The sequence below is a fragment of the Sinohyriopsis cumingii genome, chromosome 10 (genome assembly GCF_028554795.1).
Source record: "Sinohyriopsis cumingii isolate HCF-2022 chromosome 10, ASM2855479v2, whole genome shotgun sequence".
Lineage (NCBI taxonomy): Eukaryota > Metazoa > Mollusca > Bivalvia > Unionida > Unionidae > Sinohyriopsis > Sinohyriopsis cumingii.
The window spans coordinates 21,957,849-21,969,941 of record NC_142970.1 but is presented as its reverse complement, the minus strand read 5'-3'; the positions used below and the strand labels follow the sequence as shown (position 1 = coordinate 21,969,941).

Sequence of the window (12,093 nt, the reverse complement as noted above, 5' to 3'; positions counted from 1 at the left end):
TATTACCACGCACTGCTGATTACTTCCTTGTAACCTGGCATTCTGTATATCAATGATCACTAACCACTACTGTTTATTTCACTGTAACTTGGCATTGTGTGTATCAATGATCACTAACCACTGATGTTTATTTCAATATAACTTGACATTTTTTGTATCAATGATTAATAACCACTGCTGTTTATTGCACTGTAACTTTGTATTCTGAGTATCAATGCTCACTAACCACTGCTGTTTATTTCACTATAACTTGGCATTCTGTGTGTCAATGATCAATAACCACTGCAGTTTATTTCACTTTAACTTGGCATTGTGTGTATCAATCATCACTAACCACTGCTGTCTATTTCACTGTATCTTAGCATTGTATCAATCATCATTAACCACTGCTGTCTACTTCCTTAATTTGTAACTGGGTATTGTTTATCAATCACTACTTAACCACCCATGTTTACATCCTTTTAACTTGTCATCCTATGTGTCAATGTTTATATTCTATACCTACAGACTACTTGCATTTATTTGCCTGTCCCTCCATACATATTTCCATGTCTTTTATCTTTTTCAATCTATCAACAATTTTAGCTATCACTTCCATATTAAAATTATTTTTATATAACGTATCAATCATTATAATATTATATTATTTGCTATCACGTCCATATTAAAAGTATTTTTCTATAAAGACATCACGTATTAACCATTATAATAAAATATTATTTGCTACCACGTCCATATTAAATTATTTTTATATTAAGAGATCATGTATCAATCATAATAACATTATAGTATTTGCTCTTTCGTTTAATTACTTGTATTGAAATTCAAATCAAAATGATACATTTATATAACATACATACATTCATAAACACACGCACACACACATACATACATGCATACATACATTACATACATACATACATACATACATACATACATATATACATACATGCATACATACTTACATGCATGCATACATACATACGTACGTACGTACGTATGTACGTACGTACGTATGTACGTACGTACATACTTGCATACATACATACATACATACATACATACATACATGCATACATACATACATACATACATAAATACATTCATACATACATACATACATACATACATACATACATACATACATACATACATACATACATACATACATACATACATATATACATACATATATAAACACATACATACATACATCCATGCATACATACATTTATGGCGAGTTCATTATCTATTTCTCTTCTAAAATGGCCTAAACTATGGTCGTGATAAAATGTGTTTCCAAGAGTAACCAGCTCTGAGAAACAGTATGTATTTTGATTACGCACAAGTCTATCACATTAATTCCTTGAAAAGAAGCAAGCACTACGGCAGTTTATAAAGAGTCAGAGACCATGAACATGAAATTCCTCCTGTTTTTTAATGTTGTCTATTGAGATACATATAGTAGCAAGACATCAAACACACTCAGCAGGATGCAAAGCCTGCTTCAAAATACTGGTCAGAACAGATATAATGCTAGTCTTGGTTGCAGTTTATTAAATAAATTAACTTCCAATACATCCAGTCAGATTCGGCATTTATTTATTAAATATGGAACAACAGAGGCAGATAATATACACAAGACAAAGCTTCCATACCATCTTCAAATCGATCATTAAACTTTAACAATTAAATCCTAATATAACATACCTCTGAAAGCTTATCCACATGTGTACCAACGAGGATCACATGGGGGATACTGGCTTGAGGTGATGATGCACAGGAATGTATAGAGTTGAGCCAAATGTGAACCAGGTCTGAAGAGAACAAAAACTACATAATGTAGAATTGTATCAAGTAAATAATAATGATAATAATAATAATAACAAAACATCAACTTTCATTTCTGACATAAACAATTAAAAACCAGGTTCTCTTGTGGATCTCCATTTTTGCACATAATTTACATTAAAACAAATTTTATTCAAATATACATATTGCAATTGTAAATAACTAATATCCTTTATTTCTCTGTTTTATATTTATTCCATTTGTTTTCTCTGTGTATTTAATCCTGGATATACATAACAATATGTATATCTCTGCTTCTACTTTTTATACTATTAAATTTAATGACATCAAGTCTTTTATTGCACATGATGCAGACCTGCCAACACTGACGAGACTGTCTCGGTGAGGCAGTTGATTTTTTTCCTTACGTTTGAGCAGCTTTCAGTAAGGTGGAACAAAATGTCATAAACTGCTCTGTAAAGCTGGAAAACATATTTAAACGTTTGGTATTCGTAATACGCATTGACGGTAAACATTATGTACTAATGAAAGGTTTTGTAAACTACATGTAGACCTTATTCACTATATATAAAGTTGCACAAACTTCAGTTCCAAGGCTAATGTATCTCAATGGCTTGTTGTCTCAATTTGAAATAAATTCTTGGAATTGTTCTATTCCATTTCACAAAAACATTAATTTCTCCTGGTACAAGAGAGATTCAAATTGACATGTAATGTCCTATAAACTTAATTGTGTTCCTTCCTGATATTATTCGCTAGAATATGAATATTTCCTTTTATTCATCTGTGCCGATTATTAGCATTTTTTAAGAGAATTAATTTCCTTTTGATCTTCAATGCCTCGCCTGCTGGATGCCATTTTTCAAAAAAAAGTCTGTAATTAATTGTTTGATCATGCAGGCGCTACCCATGAAAAAAACATGTGCAGTTTAAACCATCTGAGGTACTGCTGTAAAGTTAGTCTGGTTACCTGATATACTCCAATAATTCTAATATGAAACATGGATTCAAATCACACACGGCTATCTGGATATTTCAGCAACAATCATTTTCCCATAGAATTTGTTTTTATTCATAAGTCCGAAATTTAAGGGTAATTTTCATAAGGCTTGTGGCAAATTAATATGGTCTGGTTCCACCTGGGGTTTTCCCCAGGATCTTCTCACACCAGATTTACTGGCTGACATGCATATTTGATCGTGTGCTCAAATATGGTATTAAACCTATAAAACAAGCAAAAGGTTCCCCTAAGTTCAATAAAAGTGCCCTTCTGCACCCCACCCCAATGCTTATACTTCATTCGTTTTGAGATTCTTTGTTAACAAACAGAAGGATGTATAGCATTTGAAGTTGTTTTTGTACTTGTATAACACCTGAAAGCTTTCTTATGCATTTTTTTAGAACTTGTGCCGATATGTACATTCTAAATTTACAGAGCAGTTTCTTAAAACTACAATTGTCAGGATTTGTTACGTACAGACCTCAAGAAAAACTATCTGACTAACTTTATTAGTACAAATCCAGATTCACTTGGTTTCTTACTCATGGCTAAAAGCGTTTTACTAACCATGAACTTTACATGGTTTTCTCCCCTCCATATCAATGAAACATTTGTCATCTTCTATCACATCTGTGATTTGTTGATTGAGATCTATGACCAGGAGATACAGTGCACGACTCGACAAAAATGTTTGATGAGTAGTGTAAAAGGCATACTGCCCTGCAAAATCCCATATTGACAATGTTGCATATTTCACTGCATCTGTTCCTAGTTTGTCAGCATTTTCATTGACCAGACGGATGATTTCTATCACTGCATCCTTCTTTTCTTTTTTGCTGGACTCTGCTTCATTCTTTGTAACAGTAACAGCAGTTGTTTCATGGTCTGAAGGTACCACACCATGTCCACCATCTGTCTTGATAACAGACAATTTGGCTGGCTTGGGGTTGGTTAATTGATTTTCTTGTTCTGACCTTGAACTAGATTCTGTATCACTCACGTGAGTGTTATCTACTTCAGGAGTTGTCTCTCTTTCATAAACAATCTCTCTATGACCTTCTTGTTCCTGTCTGGCATCAGACTTTTGATCTGGTTCATGTAACAGTTTCATCAACCGTTGCAGTCTGGACAAGTGATCAGAATCTTGAAAATGAGAAAATACTTTATATATATATATATATATATATATATATATATATATATATATATATATATATATATATATATATATATATATATATATATATATATATATATATATATATATATATATATATATATATATATATATATATACATATATATATATACAGTGTATTCACTAGAGGTGAATGACTGCGAGTCAAAAATCCGATTGGTATCATAATTAGGGGTCAGAATGAGTACAAAACAAACTTTGCTATCAAAAACTGGGGGTCAATTAAAATTGTGGGGTCCTTGAAGTACAAATACGGAAAAAGGGAAAGGGAAACACTGTATATATGTTTATATATGTATATATATATACTGTATATATATATATATATATATATATATATATATATATATATATATATATATATATATATATATATATATATACTGTATATATATATATATATATATATATATATATATATATATATATATATATATATATATATATATATATATATATATATATATATATATATATATATATATATATATATATATATATATATCACAGATATTAATGGTTATAAATAAACATGATCCCAGTATCAATCATGTCATTCTTACGGGTCTTTATACAAAATACTATATATAATATTTTTGGATACAAGATACAAGGTACTTTAGTACTTCATCGATGTCTGTTTTAATTTCCCCACCCCACCAACTCCTGCAAATGACATTTACATCATGGCCACCTGCTTTCTGCAGTCAGTGACCACGGTTTCCAAACCAAATAATGGTTTCTAACTGATTTAGGCAGTCAGTGGAGTTGGTTAGTTGGTCACATCTCCTCACTATAGGGTTAGGTCCACTATAGTCACATCCCTTCACTATGGGGTCAGCAGCAATAGTGACATTGCTTCATTATAGGGTCAGCGGACAATACAGTCGCATCTCACTAGAGGATTTGTGACAATACAGTCACATCATGATCCCATCTATATAGGTTCAGCAGCAATAGTCCCATTCCCTCATTATAGGGTCAGGGGTCAATACAGCCACATCCTCTCATTACTGTCACATCTCACTATAGGGTCAGAGGACAACACTGTCACATCTCATTATAGTATTAGTGACAATACTGTCACTTCTCATTATAGTATTAGGGACAACACAGTCACATCTCACTATAGTATTAGGGACAATACACTCACATTTCATTATAGTATTAGGGACAATACAATCACATCTCATTATAGTATTAGGGACAATACAGTCACATTTCACTATATGATTAGTGACAATACAGAAACATCTCACTATATGATTAGTTACAATACAGTCACATTTCACAATAGGATTAGTGACAATACAGTCACATATCACTATAGTATTAGTTACAATACAGTCAAATGTCACTATAGGATTAGTTACAATACAGTCACATCTCACTATATTATTAGGGACAATACAGTCACATCTCACTATAGTATTAGGGACAATACAGTCACATTTCACTATAGGATTAGGTAAAATACAGTTACATCTCACTATAGGGTTAGTGACAATACAGTCACATCTCACTATAGGGTTAGTGACAATACAGTCATATCTCATCTCTTCATTATAGAGTCAGCAGCAAGTTACATTCCCTCACTATATGGTCAAGGGACAATACAGTCATATCCTACACTGTATCGTTAAGGACAATACAGTCACATCACCTCGCAATAGGGTCCCAAATGTCCTCAGTCATATCCCAAGTTTTAAAATCTCTATCTGCACACTAGATGTGTAATTATGCATCCTTATTCAAAATTACCTCTGTCATATGTTAATGTTTAAAATCAATATATGTACACTGGAAGAGAAAGTATGTGTCATTAATCATGCACTCTCAGACGGGGAGAATCATGAAACATGTGTCATTTCATTGTGAATCTCGGAGCTAATGACAGCCTACCTTTGTGCTGTACTATCCATTCCCCAGTGTCCAGAGAGATTTTGCAACAATGTTTATATACACTGATTCCCTCTGTACTCGTCCTCTCGGATATATCAACCTGCTTTCCAAGGAGGCGCTTGATCAATGTTGTCTTTCCAACTCCAAACTGACCAACCACCATGACTCGTAGGTTGTAAACCTTCTCCTTGCCATCACGCAAAGCCTTCTTGTACAGTTGAAGGGATTTATCATCCATACGGAGGATCTCCACAGGAATGACTGGGCCTGAAATAAGTAAATGTAAAGAACATATGCATACAGATTTTACAGCCAGCATTTAACAAAGGAACACACTAATATTTAAATAGGAATGTATCACATGTGAAGACTTATCACCTGTTTATATTTATAAACGTTTTTGAAAAAAATAAAGCAAGCTCAGATTTGGTCAAATTTATTTTCATTCTTTTGTAACGATAAAAGAGATTTCTTTATCTCTCGTTCTCCGTGTTAGAAGCTTTTCACTTAGAAAATGCATTTCGCTTCCCACTATTGTGATGTTGCCGATTTATTACATTGAACAGTTTCACAAATGATAATTTTCTGACATATTGTCTGCAAAGGATTGAATCTGTGCTGTGATACATACCTAATAATCCACCTTGTTTCATCTTTTGTAAATTAATATTAAAATATCTAATTTGATATTTTAAAGTATTTTTAACGGATTATTCAGCATCCATTTAAATGCAGCCCATGAACTAGTTTTTGGTGCATATAGTGTTTTCGTACCACCATGTTTGTGGAAACCGCTATTATAAACTACAAGTGTGATTGTAGTTTATAGTTCTGTGGGTTCAATGCCATTCTTCACCACATGATATATTTTACACGGTGGTCACTATATTTGGTGCAGGACGACCCACCACCCCACAGGAAGCTACTGGCAAGGTTTCTCACATGCTGACATAGACCAGCAGAGACCCGAACCCACACAGTTCATAAATGTCAGTGATCTTCAAAGGTACGTAAGCCTTAGAACACTGAACATGATCCAGAGTCCACTACATGCTTAAAGGCAAATAAAACTGAATGACTCTGGTTGACATTTGATCTATCATCATAACCTGCTGTTGAAAGTAACTGGGTTGGATTATCCACTCTCCAAAATGGATAATGTGGATTTCACTCAGCACTGATTTTTAGTTTGGATGATTAGAATTAGAAATGTAGGCTTCACTAAGTTACATATTAGCCTGTGATATTGATGGAGAATTTAACTAACTCAGATGATTTTGTCATACAGTAATAAACAATACATCCATATATCTAGAAGCTGAGAAATGACAGCTACAGTTAGTCATACAGCTTTACTGACTTGAAGTTGAGTTCTCCCATGATGTTAAAGCATATTAAAAAATTATTCTGTGAGAGATAAGTATCATCATATAAGGATCAGCTTTCACTCTTAAGCCAGTCCATCTATCTATCTATCTATCTATCTATCGATCTATCTATCTATCTATCTATCGATCTATATATATATATATATATATATATATATATATATATATATATATATATATATATATATATATATATATGTATATTGATAGATAGATAGATAGATAGATATATTCAGACTCAATTGTGTACAGTGAAAGGGTTGACTCTTGAGCATTGAAATCATCTCTTGATATTGTTGAGCAATAACAAGACTTTAAAATCAGTAACAATGTCAAAAAAACTGGCTGTAAGATTGACAAAATTTTCATTTAAGATCAAGTGGACATCATGATCTGCTGTAAAAATCCATGCCCATATGAACAGCTTTTAACAAGTTGTCATGACAACAATATTTTAAAAATGGCTTCCATGGAGGTTATACTTGCTGTCAAATCTATTTTCATTTAAGACCAACATCCTAAGGTCTTCAACTGAAAAGTCCATTTCGATATGACCAACCATCTATCAATCTAAGATGCAATAACACGATCTTGAAAGACGTGGCCATCGAGGTGAAGCAGTAAAACAATCTGCAAAACAGCAACCATGGCAACCATACTGAATATCAATTTGGCAATATTTTAGGTCTAACCAGACAGCACATTAAAAAACGTCGTCATAAAGAAGCATCTAGAACAACTGACCCAGTTTCGAATCTGCACTTATTCACTACAAGCTGAAACTGGGCATTACCTTAAACCTGTTATCCCAAGTGGTACTAGATATTGCCCTTATCTGCAAACAGAGTAATGAAAAACATTTCTGCCATTATTATCTGTATGAAAACGAAAGAAAAATTTTGTACCATAATTTAGAGCATGTTTGATATGAAATTCATAACAACCTAGTTATTAAGCAAGTTTGATTATTCATTATGTAAATACAATTTCTGTAAAAATGCAAAATTAAATAGGGGCTAAAGTACTGTACCAAAAGTTCACCAGATGGTATATTGTGTTGCCAATCAGCAAACAAATTGCAATCTGCGAAACTGGTGAAGCACAGGGCGATCACTGCTCATTTATAGGCCAACTAATTTAGGAAAAAAGTAAAGCCCTGGAAGAACAGGGGATGGTCAGTTTATCTATAAGCCAAGGTCTCAATGTGAAAGTGTTTACAATTTTAAGATGGGGGGCCTACCATAATGGCTGTAAATCATTGGATACACAAAAATATTTTCGGTGTCCTAAAACATAATATGCACGTGAAACAATACATTTTGAGTGTGGCAACACTTAATGAACTGTTACAAACTACTATGATTTATTTTGTTATTATTTTTCATGTGCATATTTTCTGTTTTCTCCAACATAACATTAAATAAAGGTAAATACAGACTTCATAATTCACAGGCAGGTTTGAATTTACCTGGGAGACCAGTCTGTACCATAATGTACAGAACTTACACAGTAGAAAACGTCCATGGTTTTAATCCTTGTTTATTCCCAAACAAGTCAAATGCAGATGTTGTTTTATTCGGTGTTTATACCAAATTGCATTGTTCATATAACACTTCAGCTAGTCTGTGATGGCTGCATCATTTAGGCTGATTCATACGCTAACGAGTTTAAATGATATAAGCGATCCAACACATTGAGGAAATCTTTATGAAAAGGCACACATGTTCAATTGTGCAAGGCACATGACCAGCATAAATGTTACGTATTCATGAAATAATGGTAATAATAAAGGATAACGTTCTGAATATCGATCAAAAGGTCAGTCGATTTTACTTTAGTACTTTTGTAAAACAAGGTATAAGGTGGCTTACATCAAAAGAAACTGCAACTCAGCGTTTATGGTGTTAGCACATAACTGTATCAAATGCATTATTTGTGAAGTGTACATGTGACAGTTTTTAGTCACAAATTTAATGTTGCATATACCCGACAAACATAAAAATTCATTAAAAATAATAATTAGATGAGTGAGGTCCATTAAAAGGTCAATATTTTTGGGTAGGCTAATATTAAGATACACAGCAAAACATAATATCATTCACTTGAGCCGCAAGTCAGTGGATAACCATATACAATGCTTTCTAGCATTTCTGCGCACTTAGAACGATCGACGAAAATAAAATTCTGCAATGCTTACCATTTGAAAAGAGGCAACTGTCACCAGAATATTCTGCTCAAAATAATATTAAATTTGGACACATGGGATAACACACCTGTATTTTCGTGACATGCGATATGTCGGACTATTCTGTACATAGCTTTAAAAAGAATTATTATCCAGCGGCTATGGAAATGAAATACTTTATATTGCACTATTTCTGTCAGCATGTCAGTAAAATAATTAGGTCCGGTTAATAGCATAATCTTAGTTCATGTGACGCTGTGTAAAATAAACCACTTTATATGAGTCTTATTATTTCATGTATGTTGATATGTACAGTAAGACAATTCTTTCTTAAGTCTAGTTGACCGCTCCGGTGGCCTAAGTGGACAGAGCATCTGTCTCAGATGAAGGAGGTCATGGGGATAAACCTGGCTGAATCATCTTAAAGACTTAGAAAAGGGGTTCCTTGCAACTTCCTTGATAGGCATTCAGCATTGAGGCTATTATTAAGACTAGTCAGCCTGCTGTCAGAATAATATGACTGGGTGGAACATCATCCTACATGTCTGCAGCACGATGCCCTACTACTCGACATTCCTATATACTGCCACAGTGCATATATCATAGTTACATAACTGAAAAATTATAAACGCTACCGGTACATTAAAATATCCAAATCACAAGTCTTGACGTTTCTTGTTGTTTGCCATGTAAAGTAAACTATTCACACAATCTTAGTACAGTCTGCCACTTCACTAACCAAGTCTTGTCATTCCATGATGTTGCTAAGTACAGTATGCCACCTCCCTAACCAAGCGTTGTTATTTCATAATGTTGCTATGTATAGTATGACACATCCTTAACTAAGTCTTGTTATTTCATGATGTTGCTGTGTACAGTATGTCACATACCTAACATAGTCTTGCTATTTTTGTTATTGCTATGTACAGTATGTCACTTCCCTAACCTAGTCTTTGTCATTCCATGCTGTTGCTAAGTACAGTATGCCACTTTCGTAACCAAGCATTGCTATTCCATGTTGCTGCTACGTACAGTATACCACATCCCTAACAAAGTCTTGATAATTCATGATATTGCTATGAGCAGCATGCTACATTCATAACCAAGTTTTGTCATTCCATGCTGATGCTATGTAGAGTATGCCGATTCCCTAACCAAGCCTTATTTTATGCTGCTGCAATGTACTGTATGCCACCTCCCTAACAAAGTCTTGTTAATTCATGCTGTTGCTATGAGCAGCATGCCTCATCCATAACCATGTTTTGTCATTCCATGCTGCTGCTATGTAGAGTATGCCACTTCCCTAACCGAGCCTTATCATTTCATGCTGCTGTTATGTACAAGTACACCACTTACCTAACCAAGTCTTGTTTTTTCATGCTGTACCTATGTAATGTATACCACATCCCTACCCAAACCTTGTTATTTCATGCCGTTGCTATGTACAGTATGCCACTTCCCTAATCAATTCTTTTTATTTCATGCAGTTGATATGTACAGTATGCCACATTCCAAACCAATTATTTTTATTTTACACTGTAGGTATGTACATTATGCCACATCCCTTCCAAAGTCTTGTTATGTTAGGCTGTTGCTAAGTAGAGTATGCCACCTCCCTAACAAAGCCTTGCTATTTTAGGCTGTTGCTATGAACAGTATGCCACTTCCCTAACCAAGTTCTGTTATTTCATGTACAGTATGCAGTGTATCCACCAGGGAAGTACAATTGAGGGTTAAAACAAAAAAGATGATGTCAGGACTGGGAGTCAATTCAAATATGTTGGACTCAAAACTGTAACGACAAATGTTCGTCTGACCCATACTTTTTCAGCGTGAAATATGATATTACAATTTGTACTATATGCTATGTATCTAAACATACAAATAAACCTACATGCACAATTAATAAATGTATTGTCCATTCCAAGAATAATTGTATTAGTTTGTTTTTCTTTTAGTTTAAAGTTCTACATTTGTCTGAAGCAATATTGTAGACCAACACATTACATATAAGCCAATACATAAACCCAAATCTTATTAACCAAATGGTAGTTAATTCACTGCCTATCATAAAATGGGTACTATCATAGGTTTTATTATACTTCGTCCTAGAACACATTTATCCAAAAATCAAAGAGGATACGGATTAATCTTCTTTCTAATAAGTTACACTTGAAACGTAAGACCTTTTTTTACTGCAGCAATGTAAAACACCAACAAAATATACCATGACCCCCGACTTTGTAATCCAAATAACGCATTTGTCTCTGCAAGTTTACTGATTTCTTTGTTGTGAAAGAATGTCTTGCGTTATAATGTGTTCTCCAGTAATCTAGTGGTGAACGAGGGCGGAGTTTTTACATTTCTTAATCCCTGTCACAAAAGGATTATTCACTGTTACAGTCTTCGCAATCAAGCGATCAGAAGTCATACCGGTAATCCTAATGGATGTGCCGTATTCTAGTCGAGGGAATTATTTTCTTCATTTTTCATTTAAGTTAGATACACAGTTACCCTTTTGTGTTTTGCTTCTTTCGCTTTTTTTGGCTAATGATTCTTAGTGCATGCCAATTTAATCTGGAAATCACGTTCTAGTGCAACAAGACTT

General features: G+C 33.7%; 1 protein-coding gene across 2 annotated transcripts in view; it reads right to left on the bottom strand.

Moving 5' to 3' along the window:
- The window catches only part of LOC149789706 (uncharacterized), a 127,433-nt gene that overhangs the window by 55,420 nt on the left and 59,920 nt on the right, over positions 1-12,093 (bottom strand). For both annotated transcript variants that reach the window (XM_089971709.1, XM_089971710.1), the window contains exons 6-8: positions 5,913-6,179; positions 3,380-3,955; positions 1,711-1,817 (exon numbers count right to left, since the gene is read on the bottom strand). In XM_089971709.1, the coding sequence (XP_089827835.1) occupies positions 1,711-1,817; positions 3,380-3,955; positions 5,913-6,179 (950 nt within the window). The remainder of the gene's footprint in view (positions 1-1,710; positions 1,818-3,379; positions 3,956-5,912; positions 6,180-12,093) is intronic.